Source organism: Rhincodon typus, chromosome 9, assembly GCF_021869965.1.
Source record: "Rhincodon typus isolate 14 chromosome 9, sRhiTyp1.1, whole genome shotgun sequence".
Taxonomy (NCBI): Eukaryota; Metazoa; Chordata; class Chondrichthyes; order Orectolobiformes; family Rhincodontidae; genus Rhincodon; species Rhincodon typus.
Window position 1 is genome coordinate 79,846,723 of NC_063340.1, and position 20,290 is coordinate 79,867,012.

At 37.3% G+C, this 20,290-nt stretch overlaps 2 protein-coding genes across 2 annotated transcripts in view; both read right to left on the reverse strand.

Annotated features, from left to right (window-relative positions):
- The window catches only part of kif28 (kinesin family member 28), a 56,974-nt gene extending 53,228 nt beyond the window's left edge, over window positions 1-3,746 (reverse strand). Inside the window, 1 exon segment of the mRNA XM_048601367.1 lies at window positions 3,693-3,746. Coding sequence (XP_048457324.1) covers window positions 3,693-3,746 — 54 coding nt within the window.
- A 9,614-nt stretch (window positions 3,747-13,360) lies between these two features.
- ahctf1 (AT hook containing transcription factor 1) overlaps window positions 13,361-20,290 on the reverse strand; it is an 81,450-nt gene continuing 74,520 nt past the window's right edge. Inside the window, exons 34-36 of the mRNA XM_048600780.1 lie at window positions 15,428-15,549; window positions 14,885-15,039; window positions 13,361-14,698 (exon numbers count right to left, since the gene is read on the reverse strand). Coding sequence (XP_048456737.1) covers window positions 14,485-14,698; window positions 14,885-15,039; window positions 15,428-15,549 — 491 coding nt within the window. The 3' untranslated portion in view covers window positions 13,361-14,484. The remainder of the gene's footprint in view (window positions 14,699-14,884; window positions 15,040-15,427; window positions 15,550-20,290) is intronic.

The following is a 20,290-nucleotide window of genomic DNA, read 5'->3' on the forward strand; positions in this document are numbered from 1 at the left end:
AGCAGCTGCAGATCTAAAGCTCATGTCAGGTTGAGCTGATGGTCATTAATGAAACATTAGTTTCCAACAGATACTTTTACAGTTATAATTAAATGATGAGTTCTCATACTAAGTGTTGACTAGGGATCAATGCTTAGGAATGAAGTTAATTTCAAGAAGGTAAAGTTGCTGCTTACAAACTGGGTTTATTGCTGATGAAAATATGCTGACTCGCCTTTCAAATATATATCATCCTCCTGGGGAACATGGAGCAGTTAATAATCTATCAGTAAAAACACTAGCTATGATGTAAGGTGTGTGATTTATATTTATTTTAATATAATTTATTTTGAATTTTAAATTAGTGGCACATGAGTTTTGTGAATGTCTGAAGGGTTTTAAAAATTAACTTACAAATATTTCTGTGGCTATGGTGATTTATTTTAAAACACAGTATTAGAGAGAAACATCCTTGAGAGAAATGGGGTTTTGTTTACTTTGGGAGAGTTTGAGTGACAAAGTAAACAGTGCACAGCATTAAATTTTCAAATAGAAGATTTTGGGCTTTTTGGGTGTTTTAGGAAGATGTTTTCAGGTTCTCATGACCAGGAACTGAAGACACGGCTAAATTATTTATATGGGATGGAGATGGATATTCTCTCTGGTGTTTGAGTAATATGATGGAACCCTGTTGGGATCAATGGGATTGTATTTTTACCATGTGTTTCAAAATCTTTAAATTCGTGTTATTGGTAAATAATTTGGTTTATTGTTTTTTCATTTCTTTTGCATAATAAATTTCTGTTTTATTGTTAACCCCAAATCTACAGCTTTGTGTGCTTGTGTTTCACTGAAAGAGCACATCTTTAAAGCTAAGTAAACAAAATATGATCTATCAAGTCAGGTTTCAGTCTGGGATCTGACTTGTCTAGTAATAGCAGCAACTAGGATAATAACACTGCTCATAAGCAACAAAGAGTTTAGCTATATGTCATCCTGAAAACCCTGTTTTTGCTGGATGGATATGGCCTGGGCTTTGAAACTATTTTCAGATGGGTTAGGCTCTTGCGTTGGATCATAATGTTCTGCTCCTTTTGGCTGCAACTGGTTCAAAGGTGATTTTGAATGTCCCTGAGAGAGAGTGAATATTCTTCAAAAAATTGATCTTCCTTTTGCCATATGCAATAACAACTCCTTGTTAGTAAGAAGGCCACTGTTTCATTCCTCTTGAACGTGTTGGCATCCTTACCATGTAAGAAATATATTTACTAACCAATTAACAAAGGTCTATGATCACCAAAACATTGAAGGGTGAAGGATGTTTTCCCTCAAAAAGGACTGCATCTTTGATCACTAATTACTATTGCCACTGGAGCCTAGAATGTATTCTATTAACTTGTTCAGATCAAAGATAGTTTTTTAAGTGGTTTAGACTGCATCATGTGGGGTCAGTGTACGTTTCTGCATGTTGCTGAGTGTCAGGAAACTCTTATGAGTGTACATAGAAGCCTCATTGACTGCTTGGTTCTTTTTTACAGATCATTGTTGGGTCTCATTGGTCATGTGAATTCCACCAATAGCAGTACCCTCTAATATCTTTGGAGGCTTCACCAGTTTTGTGACATTGGCATGGTTTAGAAAGGGGCTCATGGATGTGAAGACCTTACATGCCCTTTGCTCTCCAATCAAGTTGCTTGACAGTATCCTGCAACATTGGATCATCATCAACTTCATTAAATGGGTGACTGCCTTGGTCAAGAATCGAGCTGTGCAAAAAGAGTCACTGCTGAGTAAGATTTGTTGTTGACCCCTGAATTACAAATTGGCCACATATTATTGCTGACTATGGAACTACTCGACTACACTTGAAGACATGTCGTGCAGCTAAAATTGTCATTGCCTCCGCAGCCAAAGTCGTAAACGATAGCCTTTTAGATGCTCATTCATGCAGCAAGATCTTTTAACAATGATAGCAAAGGCAAGTGGAGTTAAGGGTAATCAGATCAGTCACAATTTCAATGAACGTGGAGCAAACTCAATAGACTGAATGGCCTACATCTGCTCCTACATCTTAAAATCTTATGGTCCTTTTGACTATTACATTAACGTACAAACAGATTAACATGGGAGCATCAGAGTGCTCAAAGGGTACTGTGAAGTTACATGATGCAGTATAACTTCAGTCTATTAGAATCAGTGGTCAGATCATGCAGGATCTGCTCAGCGTTCACATTTACACAAAAACGCTCATGCTAAATAGATTTTTCGCTGGCTAAAACCTCTGGTCATTTTTGGTCAAAAGAGTCCTCTGGGCTAGCGATTGATGTTCTCAACAAATTTGTTAAAAACATACTTGATGTTTGGTTAGAGTTATACTAAGTTGGTGCCTGATCCAGTAGACTGTGGTAAACACCATGCAGTTCGTTAATAACAGAGTGTTGTGTGCAGCTTAAGTGAAAATCCTAAATAATCTAATCAGCTGCACACAGTATAATCTAACTAACAGCAGGATGACAAGTGTGGAGTCTGACAACATAATTGGCAGAGCCTCAAGTCTAAGACTATGAACAGTCTGTTGTTGGAGATGCTGATGCACTAGAAAAAGATTCTTAGTGAGAGCAAAAATAGCACCATACAGTCTTGCATATATCAAAAATCCTAAAGTGACCTATCTGGAGGCTATTGCAAATTGGAACAATTGATAAAGACTTATTGGATTTATTCTTGTGAAATGTGTGTAGGATGCTTGATAAGTTAGTTTAGAACAATGAGTATTATTGAACTATACAAACATAGACATCATCACAACCAAATCCTATCTTGTCGTGCCTGAGGTCTACATACCTGACTGTTTTATGAGTGGTAACAGTCAGGGTGAGACATTAACTCATTTAAAACCTATCCACTTTCACACAGTTAAAATTGAGCTCAATATCTCCTGTCCTGGATTTTACGTATATCCAGTAGTTAACACATTAGATCAATGAAAACATTACTGATCTAGTTGAGGGTTACAGGACAAGACAAGTGGTGCAATCATCTTAAAGGACAAATAACGCAGTGCCTTTAATTAGACCAATGCATGAGCTGCCTACTGTACACAGGCTTTATCAGGGTAATGCAGAAAATCATATTTCATGTTGTTTTGGTTCAATACAATGCAACCCAATAAACTAATCTCATCTGACCATGTGCATTTAAACATTAATGCAATGTATTACAGGGTGTTTATCCACCAACTTAGCACTTATTGGGCTCATTTAACATAGTAAAACATCTGAAAGCTCTTCACGCAAGTATCATGACTTAAGGAGATATTAGCTCTTGCATTGGTGCAATGACCAAAAGCTTAACAAAGTTGGTAGGTTTCAAGGAATGCCTTAAAGAAGGGCAGGCAGGTAAGGAAGACTGAGTTTTTTCAGAAGTGTAAACCAGTGCATGGGAATAAGTTTGCTGAAAGCATGGTCACTAATGGTGAAGAGATTAAATAAATGAATGAAAAAGACTGAAGGAGTGCAGGGATCATCACGAGTGTTGGAGCTGGGGAGTTAAAGATATTGAAGGCATTGAAAACATGCTGACTTTAATCTCTGCTGTAAAGTATCTACACCAATAATATGCACAATAGCAAAGAAGCCAGATATAATTGCTGTCAATGTATACATTAATGACGTTTGTATTAATCACTTGAAATATTTGTAGTTCCTGCTCACCTGATTAAAGGGTCGAACACGGACTGCCACTTTCACACTGTCAGCACTTAGCATTTTTCATCCCTCCTTCATTTCCCCAGCTGGGGAAAGCAAAATTTGATAAATTAATAATTGTATGAGATGCAGCCTAGCTGTCTTGTTTAGCCTGCTGTTTATTTCAGCACCAAATACAGACTGTCACTTTTTAACTTGAGTGCTTTTTATCTGCTTCTCTGCTTACATTACTTTCTCCTTTGTGAGCTATGTTGTTTCAGTGACTGTGGACGAGAGGGAATTGTTTCTGTCAGGCTAGTTGAAGCAAGTGCAGCAACCGTGTTGAGGGGTGGGAGTTAATTAAAGAGTTAGCTGAACACTTATTGCTCAACTAACACTCAGAAACTGAAGTATCCCTGGAGACATTAAATACTTTGAAACCTGCATATCTCCCCCAGCCCCATCTCCACAGGGAACCACTCTTAGATGGTGTCCATCTTATTAGGATATGGTGAGGTAAAGAGAATATGTAAGTTGAATATTTAGGTTGTTTGAGCCATGTCACTGAACTTAACAAAGCATCTTGAAATGGATAGAGTAAATAATGAAACAGCAAACTTGAAACCGATCTTTCAGTTTGGGAAAGGATAGGCAGATTCTCTGGTAACTGTAGAGTCGTATGGAATTTCCAGGCTAGTTTAAAGCCAACTCATACATTTTAATTTGAAGAGAAATAAAGTGCAATTGAGAAGAAATTGTAATTCGCAATTAGTTTCACTGTCTTTAGAGGTGGTGTTATCCCTAAACTGAACAAATACAGGATAACATTTTAAAACATGAGTAATAGTAGACGATAAATTTTAATAGGATTTTTACTCATATTTACTCATATCAAAAGAGTATGAGAAGACACTAGCGGCTAATATAAACAGGAACTCAAAGACTTCTCATGGGTAAAGTAACAAAAGGTTCATAAAAATGGTTGGCACTGGTTGAACAGATGCTACCTATGGATGTAGTCAGGGAATATGGCTCAGTTACTAAATTAGCACATTGCATCCGTCTTTACCAAGGTTCCTGTCAAAATCACAGTGCAAGAGAAAATTGATGGACTAAAAATTGATAAATAAGAAATAAAGGTAGAGAGTGATGGAGGCAGAAAGTCCATGATTTTTGAAAAACAAATTGGAGGGGATTTGAAGAGTATAAACTTTCAAAATCATGGGCATGGGACTGACTGGATTGCTCTGCAGAGAGCCCATGGGGACTCAATGGGCTAAATGGCTTCCATTTGAGCCGCAAACCAGTCTCTGACCCAGTGTCAAGGTGGGTGGCTATAATTATGTTTGATGAATCACCAGGATTGGAATAAGATATATCAGTGATAGATAAAAGTAAGGATGAATGTGGCTGACACGTTGGCCATAATCTTCCTGTCCTTCTTAAACACAGGCTTACAATCATTTACAATGCTCTCATAAGGCACAAAGTTAGAAATATGATGGAAAACTCATCATATGTCTAGATGAATGCAGCTCTAACAACACTCCATTAGTTCCAAAGGGGTGGGGTGTGGGAGAATGGAACTTAGTTTTTCAGTTCTGTGAAGTTGAAGTAGAAAAATTTTTTGGACCTTAATAGAGTTATATAGCATGGATCAGACCCTTCGGTCCAACTAGTCCATGCTGACCATGTTACCAAATAAAACCAGCCCCACTTGCCTGTGCTTGGCCCGTATTCCTCCAAACCTTTCCTATTCATACAGTTATTTGAATATCCTCTAAACATTGCAACTATACCTACATCCACTACTTCCTGCAGCAGCTCATTCCACACACGAACCACTCTCTGAGTGTTGCCCCTCATGTCCTTTTAAAATGTTCTCTTGTCACCAGTTTTAAACTTCCCCAACCTAAGGAAATGTACGTTTTGGTTGGCATGTTCATAGCTGTACCAATCTGTCAGAAGACTATACTATTGAAAAGGCAACAGTCAGTGCTTACAAACTTGTACCTGAAACTTCTCAATGAAAGTTCAGGACTATAAGGAAAGAAGCTACTCAGGTTTATATAATTTGCATGAGAAAGGGAAATGCTGTTGTTTCAACCAATGAAGTTCCAAAACAAAAAAAAGAGAATGAGAGGGAATCATGATTTTGGGAGCATTCTGAAATAGTGTCTGGAAACCCCTAATAACTTAATTAGATGAGCATTGGATTTTCAAAAATTTGTAGTTTGGACAGTTCTGGCATATAGTTATGCTGTCCCACATAGACAATGTAATGTGAAATGGTCAAATGAGAATCCACAAGCAAATTGGAGGAATAGACAGTGTGGCGATGGAAAAGTTAATAGTTTTAAGGAACTAACAGAAGGGTGTCAAAATAATAACGGAGAAAAGGCTAAGCCCTATAAGTGATATAAAGAAAATAATATATAATCATAGTAATAAGATCATGCACACTAAAGGTAATCGAAATTAAATAGGAGACCTAATTAGGAACTAGAGGAGGAACACCCAATAAATTCTAAGGGTGCACCAGGGTAGAGAGTAAATATTAAAATTGTAGCAGTAGTGCAGATAAAGCATATTCTTGCAGAACCTACAAGGAAGGTAGAAATGGCTCAGGACTGTTAAGAAAATTCTTCCTTAATTAGTGTTACAATGCTGTCATTTTAAGAGGTTATTTTGTCCAGTTTTTGTTTTGAAGAGGGGTTTTGACGCAAAGGTACTAAGCTAGCTAGTTAAGACCACTTGTATAAACTACTTGGGAGGCCTTGGGTCTTTCTTTTTAACACCCTGAATGGGTGTGGCCAGCTCTCATAGATTAGGATTTCTGGGTTTTGGTTTCTCAACTGAATCAGAAGTATCACAAACTATTGGTGTCTCAACGGAATTGGAAGCTTCAATGAATGTTTCCTGGCTGCTACTTTCTCTGAGTTTTCTCTTGATGCTTTTTTTCCTCCTGGATGGGAGAACTGGATGTTAGAATCTGTGCCTGAATTTTCCTTTTTTATGCCAAGGGGTATGTTTATGGGATGTTACTATATTGGAACAGTTAATTAGCAATAGTTACTCTATCCATTATTCTGTTATGTTTTCCAATAGAGTCAATTTATTCTAAATTCCTCTTTCTTTTGTTGTATTTTAATTATAGTGTTTAAATAAATTGTGTTTTGTTTAGTTTGACCTGTTTAGTTTTGACCTATAGTAGTTTGATCTGTTGCATTGCATCTGGAACAGACATTTTAAATTTTCCTTTCAAATAAAAAAAAGTTAGGGTCTAGGCTACATTAAAATATTTTGAGGGGGTCTGGTCTGGTCCATAACATTAGTGCTTAAGAGAATCAATCTACTGGAGATTCTGAAATTTCATTTCAAAGGGAAAGTGTTTCTTTACTCTTCTAATGAAAATGGGCAACCAATGAAGATTGTGGAGACACCGGAGCAAGATGATCATTGGTGTGATGCTTACATTTCAACTCATCTTCCAGATAAATTAATGGGGCAGTCATGTTTATCCCACTTTTCTTAAGTAGACATATAACAGATAGATCCTGAGTTAGGAGAGGTATATCAGAAATTGAATCAGAACCTAAGTGTTATTGTTTAAGAGACAAATTCTTAATGAGGAAACAGAGGCCAGCTCTTACACCAGCTCATGAGGAATGGGCAGTGATCCATCAGGCGTTTCAACAAAATTTTGAGACAGTGTCTTTGGTGAAAATTACTACAAAAATGGTAGTAGAGAAGTTAGTTCAATTTATTCCACAAGATATGGGTTACCCAAAAAAAAAGACAGACCAAGGAACAAATTTCATCCAAAATATTCAAATAAATAATTAATCATTTAGGAACAAAACAATTTATATCTTTATCTTATTATCCATAATCTCAATGAGCATTCGAAGGATGGCTTCAAGTTTTAAAGACCAGGATTAGTGTTTATTTTTGGGAATGTTTTAATGATTAGAATAGAGATTTTCCCCTGTTACTGTTTTATCATAAGGGATGCTCCTAATGAAATCTTATAAAGGTGAGAGATTGCCTTAAAAATTAAGTAAAGAAAAAGGTTGAGATTGGACGTCTGACATATGTGTCAAGATTCTGAGAAAAATTAAAGTATGACAGTTGGTTCAAAGCATTTGAAGATTGTGCAATAATGAAAGCTAGAGCAGATTTTTATAAAAAAGCTCAAAATTTTGTCACTGGACACAGTGCTGACACACAATGCGTGCTCCAGACAGGAGAAAAAAAATTCAGTGAGAGAATTATATTATGTTGAAATGACATTATGCAAGGAGGATAGTCAGGAGAGAAAAATGTTTATAATGCTTAAAGAATTAAGGAGTGAAATAAAAATATCACAGCAATTCAAGTATGAATCAGAAATTGAAAATTCTAAAGTTGAACCTTCAGTAATCAGGTTGGTTGATATGAAGATACTTAGAGTCGTATTCATGAAAACAGAACTTCGGTCCAACTCGTCTATGCCGGCCAGCTATCCTAAATGAATCTAGTCCCCTTTGCCAGCATTTGGCCCATATCCGTCTAAACCCTTCCTATTCATATCCCCATCCAGATGCCTTTTAAATGCTGTAACTGTACCAACCTCCACTATTTTCTCTAGCAGCTCATTCCATATATGCACCACCCTCTGTGTGAAAAAGTTGCCCCTTGGATCCCTTTTAAATCTTTCCCCTCTCACCTTAAAACCTATGTCCTCCAGTTTTGGCTCCCCCACCCTGGAGAAAAGACCTTGCCTATTTACCCTATCCATTCTCCTCATGATTTTATAAAGTGCCATTGTTTTGATCTTTCTTTTCCCAAAGTTCCAAAATAATGCAACGACTTATAAAACAGTAATTACTGCTACAAGAATTCAAGGAAATCAGCTCTAACACTGAAAATATCTCAAAAAAGCAGCATCTCCCGCAGCCACAATTTTTTTTCTGCCCTCCATCTTGGATTACCCAGAATCCTTGAAAAGTTTGATGGAATATCATGCTATCTAACAGAACTGTACTGAGGTAACTAACAAAAGCTGTTATAATGACTCAAATCAATTTGTGCAAATAGTCTAGGAAAAACATCTTGGCTGTTCAAATTAATGTAAGGATTGCATCATCGATGAAACTACAATCTTACAGACTCAACCCAGAAGTCTTAGCTCAAGTGGAACGAGATCAAGTTCATGATGAAGAATTATATTATGAGCCAAGTCAAAAGTGTTTGGAGCTCATCAAATTGATGTTGCTGACAACAATATCACACTATATAGACTATCACAAAATTAATGTGGTAGCAAAAGTGTATTTATATCCAATTCCTTGGTGGAAGTTAAGACTGCGAGATTAGCAGTGGAAATGGCAGATGATTATGAATTGTTTCATAAGTCAAAGTTTGGCCTCTGACATTAACTGCAATCTGCAATCTGAAATTTGGGGGGTGGGGGGGGGGGGGAGAAGAAAACCTCAGGAAGTAAGGGAAATTGAGATGTCATTGAAGATAACAAAGATAACTTCCCACAGGTTAAAAAGGCAAGCCATCAGAGGCAAAGTGAAGTAAAAATAAAGCTCAGGTGTTTGCCTTGTAATAAAGTAGACCACTTGAAGTAGCAGTGTTGGTGGTTTAGAAAAAAAACACTGGAAAAATGGTTGTGGGAAAACAGGATAAGCCAGTGAGTTTTGTTGAAGTGGTGAAGGAAGGCATAGTGGAAGGTAACAAGTTGCACAAGAATGTGCAACCTGGTACGGGGGTTGTTTAGAGGAAAGTGTCAGATCTCTTTAAAGCATTTACTTGCTTGGGTAAGGTTTAATCATGTATGCCAGGAGTCATAGGTAAAGAAATTTAAATTTTAAGAGATGCAAGAGAATCTTTGATGATGAAAGATGAGGAGATATGTAATTCAATAGGAGTATTGCCAGCAAATGTGGTTTTATGTGGAATTCATGGCAAGAGCTGTGGTCAATTATATAAAGTGAGGTTGGAGAGTCCAGTGGAAAGTGGTGAAGTGATGGTAGGAGTAATAGGGAAATTCTCCGTTCTGGGGATATAGCTGGATCGCAGGTGGGAGTGATACCTACTGTTGTTGAAATGCCAGTGGAAAATCAGACAACTGAAGTGTTACAGGAAGTATATTCTGGGATTTTTCCTGACTGTGTGGTAATAAAGGTCACAAAGCCACAGGTTGAAGCAGGAGGAAAAATCAAGCAGTAAAGATAAGGAGTTGAAATTCAATTATCAGAGACAATGTTTGATCAAATGGTTTGGGAGAAACAAGAACAGGCAGAGGATAAAGTGGATATATTTAGTTCAAAGAAGCTAGCTGAATTAACAGCAGAAAGATGAAAAACTTAAAAACAGTTGCATCAAAAATCATACACAGTAGAAGAATCTGAGTGCATCCCAGAATGTTACTATCTTGAAAATGAAGTCTTGACGAGGAAATGGAGACCAATACATATTCAGGCAAATGAAAAATGGGCAGATGTTCATTGTTACATTATAGAGGGTTATAGAAAAGTGCTGCTGGCAGTACATGAATTACCAATGGAAGGGCATTTGGGAGTAAGGAAAACTCAAGCCAAAACACAAAAACATTTTTGTTGGACTGGATTGCGTAGAGATGTGGTTGAATTTTGCTGGACATGACACACACATTAGCTATTAGGAAAACCTCAGGCAGCAATAAAACCCACACCCTTAATACCCATTCCTGCATTTGAGGAACCTTTAACAAGAGTCTTAATTGATTGCATAGGACCCCTACCTAAAACAAAAAGTGGGAATCAGTATTTGTTGACCGTAATGGATGTGTCCACTGGATTTCTGGAGGCTATGCCATTACGCAATATCACAGCTAAAACAATTGTAGAAGAGTTTTCAATTTTTTTTTAAAAACTAGAAACGGACTACCCACAAAAGTATAATCAAATCAAAGGTCAGATTTTACAAAGTTATTCAAGAAAATTATGGATAGATTGAGAATAAAACAATTCAAATCCACCATGTACATTCCAGAATCACAAGGAGCATTAGAATGGTGGTATCAAACTTTAAATACCATGTTGAGAGCTAATAGTCAAGACTATCCAGAGGATTGTGATAAAGGAATTCGATTTGTATTTTTTGCAATTGGGGATGGACCTAATGAATCAACTAAATTCAGTCCATTTGGATTAGATTTTGGCATGAGTTGACAGGACTACTGAAATTATTTAAGGAGAAATTGTTGAGTCAGAGTTCAACAACTACACAGTTGAACTATGTGTCAAATTTTAGGGAAAGATTAAATAGAGCAAGTGAGTTGGCTAGACAGCATTTAAAAGTAGCACAGCACGTGATGAAACAGAAAGCAGACACAAAATAAAAAAATTCACAATTTTGCTCGTGGAGATAGTGTCAGTATTACTACCAATAGTGGGCAAACCTCGAAAAGCAAGGTTTAGTGGGCCTTATTAAATTGAAAGGAAATTGAGTGAGGTGAATAATTTGATAAGAACACTGGATAGAAAGAGATCTGAGTATATCATGTGAACATGCTCAAAAAGTATTTTGATTGGGAAAGAAAGCAAAAGAATACATTACTGGTTACATCACAGGTTGAAGAATCAAGTTCAGATGATTCTGAATGGTCATTCCTGAAACTAAATTGGATAATGAGGAAGTTCTCAAAAATTAAGATAAATTATTGCATTACCTTCTACAGGAAACTTGAAATGACCTGAGGAAGTTACAACAATCACATCAGATAAGGGAATAAGTTGCGAAGTACTAAACTGATTATACATTACGTAAATATAGGCAATGCTGTTCCAATTAAGCAACATCCTTACAGACTTAACCTTCTGAAGTTGGCATAGGTTCAAAAAGATTGAAAGTACGCTTGAAGACAACATAATCGAAGCGAGTTGCAGTGACTGGCACTCACCCCTAGTAATAGTGTCAAAACCAGATGGTACCCAACAATTATGCACGGACAATCACATCGTCAATGCAGTTACAAAATCTGACTCATATCCCATTCCACATTTGGTTGAGAGTATTCAGAAGACAGGACAAGCAAATTATATTTCTAAGTTGGACTTACTCAGAGGATACTGACAGAGCAAAGGAAATTTCGGCTTTTGTGAAAATGAATGAACTGTACCAGTTTAATATCACACCATTTGGTACGAAGAACGCGCAGCCACATTTCAAAGAACCAATAAAGTTATTTCAGGACTATCACTCATGTTGTGTACATAGATGATCTGGTGATTTTTAAATCACACGTGGAAGAAACATTTGGAGCATTTATCAGAATTGTTTGATCAACTTTGGGAGGTGGGTTTGGTGATAAACCTGGCGAAGAGCGAGTTTGCAAAAGCCCAAGTCATGTTCATGGGCCACTTTATTGGACATGGACAAATAGCCCCACAGGATGTGAAGACAAAGGTTATTGGGAAATTTTGCATACCATCGATGAAGTGGGAAGTACCATGATTCCTGGGACTGAGTGGTTTTTATTGAAAATTCGTGCCAAATTTTAAGCACTGACCTGTTAAAGTGCAAAAAATTTTAGTGGACAAAACAGTGTCAGAAGGCATTTGAGAACCTGATAGCTGTGTTGATCACTGCTCCAGTGTTAGCAACATCCAACTACATAAAGCCATTCAAGATTTCTATCAATGTGAGTGGTGTGTTAATGTTGTACTCTTGCAAGATGACAAGAGAACAGAAAGACCGATCGGGTATTTTTCCAGCAAGTTGAATATTCATCAACAGGAATATTCCACAACTGAGAAACAGACCTTGAAGTTGGCGTCAGCATTGCAACATTTTTTAGAAAAAAAAATTAAGGATTAAAAATTCCAGACTGTTTTAGATGAAGATTATTCAGCCGTTCAATTTGATAATTATACATGTTGCAAGTGAACAGAACGTAATTGCTGTCATGTTGTCACAACTTTGTGAAGAAAGCATTCAGTGGCATAAGTAACACAGACCGAAATGGACTGTAGCATTGAGGCCAAGCATGCAAACATTCAATGTAATATATATGTATTATAGTGTACTGATAGCAGAAGGCTAAATGCTTTTAAAAATAAAACCATCTTTGTGTGTTGATTTTTTTGGGGGATGGGGGCAGGTGTGACGATACTATGGCTTTAAGAGATGTATTTTGTCCTTTTTGTTCTTACAAAGAGGTTTGGTCAGAGGGAACGAACATTCTGTTTCAAGCCAATAAAGTAGACGGATTGTGAGGTCTTAAGAGTTTTTTTTAAGAACTGTTGAACAATAGTAGCAGCACGAAGAGGTGGGGGTCAAGTTTAACTTCAGTAGCTGTTGGGATTTGGAAGCTGCTATGCATCACTCCCTGTTAAGGCAAACTGCTCGAATTCTCGCTGAGTTTTCTCTTGATATTCTTTCGTCCTGGACTGCAGGATTGCAAGTGAGAATTCTATTTTACTGAATTTGCCTTTGTTAAGGATGTGTTTATGGGATATTACTATACTGGAACAGTTGCTGTCCTCTGGGCAATAAAATGCTGACCTGACTTTGGTGCCCACATCCAATGAATGAATAAAAAGGGAAAGAATAGGGAGTAAAATTGAAAAGGAAAAGAATAGTTAAGACAAATGGAAACTATTAAATAGGAGATCAAACTGATGACAATAAATAAACACAAAGAACAGAACAACTCCACTGTATACAGCAATTTTGGCAATCTTTTTATTTTTTTAAAATCTGCCTGACTTACCAGTATTTGCTGAGCTATCTCAGTTTGTTGTATGATTTATAGCAGCACGCCAAGCATATCTTGATGAAAACCAAAAAACATGATACAAGCATTGTGACAAAAGTAAATAACGTGATGCAGCATCACGTGACATAAAATTAGTATGTTACAAGGATCAGTGTGATACCCAGGCTAGATTTCAAAATGCGTGCTTGGCTAACTTAAAAAAGGAGAGGAAAAAAGAATAGGAAAAGGGGAAAACAGTATCATCAGTACGAAACATTTCCTACACTTTAAAAACAATTGAATTTAAAATCTCCAGCTTCTTCTCCCATATCGACCTCCCTTTCCAAATCCAACTGACATGCATAGTTTCCAATGGATGAATATTGGAAACCATTATGCCTGCATTAGATGTGAGCAAAGACTTGAAATGACAGCATCCATGGAATGAGAAAATAGCTTATTACATCAAAGCTATTTCCCAATGAAGAGGAGTTACTGACTTCATGCAATTAGTAGAGATATGGGATACAAGTACTATACATCAATTATAACCTATTCTCTTTTCATGAAAGCTGACAGGTCAGATAGCTCAAGGTAGCCAAGCACCACTTTGAACTGTGCCTCAGATTACTGACAATCTTATCGTGTCTCTAAAATGATTGTTAAAAACAAACTTTTTAGAGACGTACAACTGCATATACGGTACCATTTACCCAACTGGCAAAATGTTCCATCACAAAAATGCAAAAAACATATCAAACCGCCAAGTATACATTTTATTTATAACTTCCCTAAAATGTCAAAAATATTTACATTTAATCATTTTATATACGTTAATAAAATGTAAGATTCATTACAAAATTAAAATGAGAAACATTCGCCTAAAAACAAAAATAGCAGTTACATACTCCATATGGAGCTACAGTTCCCCTTACAGACCATTTGTTCATGAAATGTTAAAATAATTTATATAAATTATTTTGCGAAAATTGGATGAACTTCAGAAATTCGCTCAGTTCTATATACTGTATAACTCTTATATATAAACTGCATCCAAGTATTAAATTGATAAAACAGTAAAACTTTTCACTATTTGTGTCGGTTTACTTTTCTGCGTGTGACTGGCTTTCGGAACACTGGGATCAGTTTTTTCCTCTTACAACGAAGTGTCATTTTGTGTTCTACAGATTCAACATCATCATCTCCTCCTCTTTTGCTGGATCGTGTATCCAAGGGACTTGCTAAAGGAGAAAGAAATTCAATTTCCACTTGTGGAGCCGCCCGTGAAGCCTTCTTAGTTTTCCTGTCAGACAGGAACAGTGTGTTAAAACACAAGTTTGACATTAAGTTATTCAGGTTTTCAATACATAAACAAAAATTAAGGTCGATCTTAAAATTTAACGCTTTTCCTCAGTCATGCAGAATTATAAATTAGAAGCATCTTCTTACGCTGCTTTGAAATATTTATTTTTGAAGAATCAGATATTACCTTGGATTCCCTTTTACTCTGAGTCTTGTAGTTCTGCTTCTTGTATTCATCTTCTCCCTCTCCTCCTCCTCCTTTTCATGTCTTTTACTTTTCTCCTCTTGCTGTTTTTTAGCCTCCCTTACTTTGGGAACATCATCGTCCAAAACACCCAAGTCCTGAAGTTCACAAACGAAAATCCACAACAAAATTACTACATTGCTTACCAAAATACACAATTATGTATTATGCAGCCAACTACCTTCTAGATTATTAGTACTAAACATAATTAAAAGACAAAATTAGGTTATCTAATATGTAAAGCTCAATTCTTGTACAGAATGGTGAGCATAAACCAGGAATGAAGGAGAAAGAAAAAGCAAAGTCTACTACTTCACTGTGCAAACCTCCTTCGACAATATGCTCATCTACATTCCAGGCTCAAATTAAATTTAACCTACTGGCCCCACGAATTTAATTGAAATATTCTTATTTTTACATACCCAGATTAATAAAGTTTTCAAATAATTAATATTTATGCTAGATCCTAAAATGAGTTTTGTTTACCTGCTCTTTTACCATCTGCGAGACTGCTTTGCTAGTCCTCATTTTGGACCTTGTTAGAGGAGTAGAAAAAGCAAATTCTGGTGGTTGCTGTACAGAAGGCTCCTGCAACACTGTTTTCTGAACTATTAATAATAAAATTGGAACAAAAACTGTTAATGAATGGTCTATTAAAAATGACATTTTCATTATATTCAGGGAAGTGAAATCCTGAACTAAAACTTGTTAGTGTTGTTAAAAAACTCGAAGTAAAGTAATCAACAGATGCAAAAACTAAACTTCAACTTGCCATAGAAAGTCACGTACCCGTAAGTAGTAAACTGAAGACATCAGCAACCTACTGGAACACTGACTAAAGTTGTTTTTGAAATGGGCCATGGATAGATTTGGATTGTTATTTTAAACACAAATGTGAGGGCAGGAGGCGGCCATTCAGCCCCTTGAGCCTGCTCCACCAATTTAGATCATGACAGATCATTTACTTGAATGCCATTTTCCCCCACAATCTCCATACTCCTTGATGTTATTAGTATCTAGAAATCTATTGATCTGTTTCAAATATACTCACTGACTGGCCTTTCACAGCTCACCTGGGTAGAGCATTCCAAAGGTTCACCATCCTTTGAATGAAATCCGTTTCACTCTGAAATGCTTTGCCTGTATTCTGAGACTGTGTTCCCTTGTTCTAGACCCACCCAGTAATCATGGTTAACATCCTTTTTGCAAATTTTGTTGTTATTTGCATAATTGCAAAGTGAATCTAGATTCCATTCTTTCCCAAGGCTCTAATATCATCTAGAGTAATGCTGAAAATAAGAGACACGTTTTGTTGAAGCTTTTCTTGTATTCCTCAGGACAATTCATAAGAAATGCCATTGCAAAAGGAAAACATTCTTACTATACGGGAGGTAAGTATTGATCGGTTGCAAAGTGAACTGACTGGTACAGGCATATCCCCCAAGCTGCTCACAACAAGGTACTGACCATACCCAACCAGGCAATGCTTGCAAATCCCACCAGAGGTTGTAGACTTGTTCGCCGAGCCGGTGTGTTTAACTGCAGATCCCAATATGTAAACACATTGAACTGGACCTGATATACAAACCACTGAAAAACAGAACCAGAAGTAATGCCAACCACCCCAGCAAACTGAGGCATATAAATAACAAGTGGGACAGAACACCAAAGCTTCACTGGAGGCGCACTGACGATGTTAGCTAGCAGGGTGACGAAATGTCTGCAATCAAACTGCAATCTGCAGTGAGCAAATCTACAATCTCATCCACATACTGAGCTGCAAATCTTCTCAAAAACTTTAAACTGTCCAACATTAGACATAATGCCATGACTGGACAGCATTTAATAAATAGCGCAAAGACTTGTGCTGACAACTAATTTAGGATTATCATTGAGGCTCAGTGCAGCACACTTGTGTACTAGAAGCTATATCAATGCTGCTCTCTGAACAGAAAGAACATGTACACACACTGTGCCTGCTTCAATTCAATAAATAGTGATAGCCACTCTTTGGTTTATTTCTCAGGGCAATGCCTTGTCTAGAGTCAACCTGCCCATTTCAAAATTTAAATGCTAAGATAAACCCGGCATGGAGGGATTGTCCTACCAAAGGCTAAGCAGGTTGGGATTCTACTCAACGGAGTTTAGAAGAATGAGAGGTGATCTCAGAAACATATCTTAAGGGGCTTGACAGGGTAAATGCTGAAAGGATGTCCTGTCATGAGAGAGTCTGGGACCAGACAACAAAGTCTCAGAGTTAAACGGCACTAATTTAAGACAGAACTGAGGAGGCATTTCTTCGGAACAGAGTCCTTGTGTCCATTTAAGGTGGAGATAGATTCACAATCAATAGAAAATCAAGTCTTACAGCAAAAATGCAAGCAGGTGAACATGAAGAATGTTGGATCAGCCATGACCCTATGAATACTGGAGCAGACTTCAGAGGCTGAACGGCCTACTCCTATTTCATATGGTCTCATATTGATCTTATGATAATCTATTTCTAAATCAAGATGCTGTGTAATTTGGAAGAGAACCTGAACGATCAAGTCTTTGTTCATCTGCCCCAGTATCGCTACGTGTCGCAGTGTGTTAAGTTTTGCTTTATGACACCCCCATGAAGTAAAGCAGGGCCTTTCATTACGATAAAAACGCTAAGTAAATACATGCTGTTGCTGTATTCACTCGTGCCTACTGCCCTCATTTTTCTAGATGGCAGAAGTTGCAGGTTTGGGAGCTTCTGTCGAAGAACCTATAGCTAGTTGCAGCAAACACCTTGCAGCCACTGTGTCTGTAGCACATTCACACTGCAGCAGGTCAATATTTAAGGTGATAGATCAGGAGCTGAATCAATGGCTTGACAGCCACTACACGAGTAACAAAAATTAAAACACATGATACATTAAGTAACAGGTAAACAGAGAGTAGGGATAATCAATAAATATGGCAGAGGTATTAAATGAATAGTCTGCTTCTGACTTTAACAAATTAGATGATGGTGACAATGGCCTAATTGAAAGCAAATAGCCAGTACGGTGATAGATAGAGATGCTAAGGCGGCTGGCAGCACTCCAGGTACGGAAATCGCCAGACCCAGATGGGAGGCATCCCAGATTGCTGAGAGAGGCAAGGGAGCAAATCGTAAAGCAGTCAACAGAAATTTCCAGGCCTCTCTGACCACAAGATTAGTCCTGGAGGATCGCAAATGTGACACTGTTGTTTAATAAAGGGGCAAAGGAAAATCCAGTGAACTACAGTATATCAATAGTGAGAAAACTGATGGAGACCATAATACAGGATAAGGTAAATACATACTTCAAGAAAAATAAGCTAATACCAGACAAATCAATGTGGCTTTGTCAAGGGCAGTTTATGTCTCTCAAATTTAATTGAGTTCTTTGACAAGGTGACACAGGCAGTGGATGAGGATTGTGCTGGCTGCTACATATTTGGACTTTCAGAAAACATTTGATACAGTGCCACATGGCAGGTTGATTAACAAATTAGAAATGTTTGGGATTGATAGGAAGCATGGCTTAGAAAGTTAGCTATAAAAGTAGGAAACAGTGGGGTAGCAGAGATTGGCATTTCTCAGACTGGAGACAAGTAGTCGAAAGTGGTGTTTCCCAGGGATTGGTATTGGGTCCTTTGCTTTTTCTGGTTTATATAAATGGTTTGGAGATAGGTGCGAAGGACAAATTTTCTAAATTTCCAGATAATACTAAGCTAAGGAGAATAGTGAATCATGAGGATGATGATGAGCAACTTCAGAGGGATATTGACAAGTTGGCTAACGGGCAGACACCTGGCCGATGAATTTCAATGCAGAGAAATGTGAAGTAATGCAATTTTCGTAAAATAAACAAAATATAGACTCAAATGGTACAAATTTGAAGGGAGTACAAGAGCAGGGAACCTCTCGGTTCAAGTGCATGCTTCTATGAAGGTGGCCAGACAAGTTAAAGTAGTTTAAAAGAAGTATAGGATCGCTCAGTTTTTAAGTACAGGCAGAGAGACAGTATAAAAGCAAGAAAGTGATGATTCCACAAATCATTGGTCAGATCACGTTTGGAGTATTGTGTTCAGTTTTTGGCACCTTAAGGATGGATCTTAAAACCCTGGAGAGAGTGCAAAGGAGGTTTACTAGAATGACAGGGAATGAGGGATTTCAGATACAAAGGAAGACTAGAGAAATTGGATGGATTCTACTTAGAGCAGAGAAGATTAAAACAAGTGACCTTGGAGGTGTTCAAAATTATGAACAATTTTGACAGGGGAAAGAAGTATATTTTGATTCCAGTAGTTAGTATGAGTAACTAGGGGTCACAATTTCAAGACTGACAGCAAGACAGCTAGGGGTAAGATGAGGATGAACTTATTTACTCAGAGTTGTTAGAATTTGGAATACACTGCCCGAGAATGTGGCAGAGGCAGATTCTAGAGGAGGTTTCAAATGAGATATATATTTGAAAGTGATGAATTTGGAGAGTCACGGAGATAGGACTAGAGAATGAGACTGGCTGGGTAGCTTTTTCGGGAGCTGGTACAGACACGATGGGTCAAATGGCCTCCTTTTGTACTGTAAAATTCTATGATTCTTAGATCTGTTGGACATTGATCGAACATCAGTTGATGTTGCTGCACACCCTATTTCAGAAAAGATGTACAGCCCGGAATAAAAAAAAAGTATAACACTATACAAGTATTTACTAAAATACTAGACAAAAATGGTTGTCATTGCTACAAAGAAAGGATTGAATATTAGCTTAGAAGACAAGGCAAGAACTGAATTTTCAAAAATGAGGGATTAAATAGTGAAAGTTGATGTCACTGGTTTGAAAGTTAGTAATAGAGGAAGGGATTTTGAATTTAATTGGAATCTGATGGGGAGCAGGTGGATATTAGATAATCAAAGTAGTCATTTAACATTTGCAGCATTGTCCTTATTACTGATGTTAAGGCTACCCTCCAATTCTTTAGGACAATGTTAGTTTCAAAGAGAGTAAATACAGTCAATACCTCTGCTTTTTTCTCACAATGAACCACCTTTGGTTTGCTGTCAATTGTTAAGTCTGATTAAATCGTTCAATTGTTTCTTCAATTCTTAAATGTACACCCATTATGTCTTCCATGTATTCAACTCATGGTACAGCATCTGCCTACACCAATGAAGGCAAAATACTTGCAAAACAACCCTGCTATTCCTCAATAAAAACTGAAAGAACTGCGGATGCTGTAAATCAGAAACTAAAACAAAGTTGCTGGAAAAGCCCAGCAGGTCTGGCAGCATCTGTGAAGGAAAAAACAGAGTTAACATTTCAGGTCTGCTGACCCTTCCTCAGAACTGAT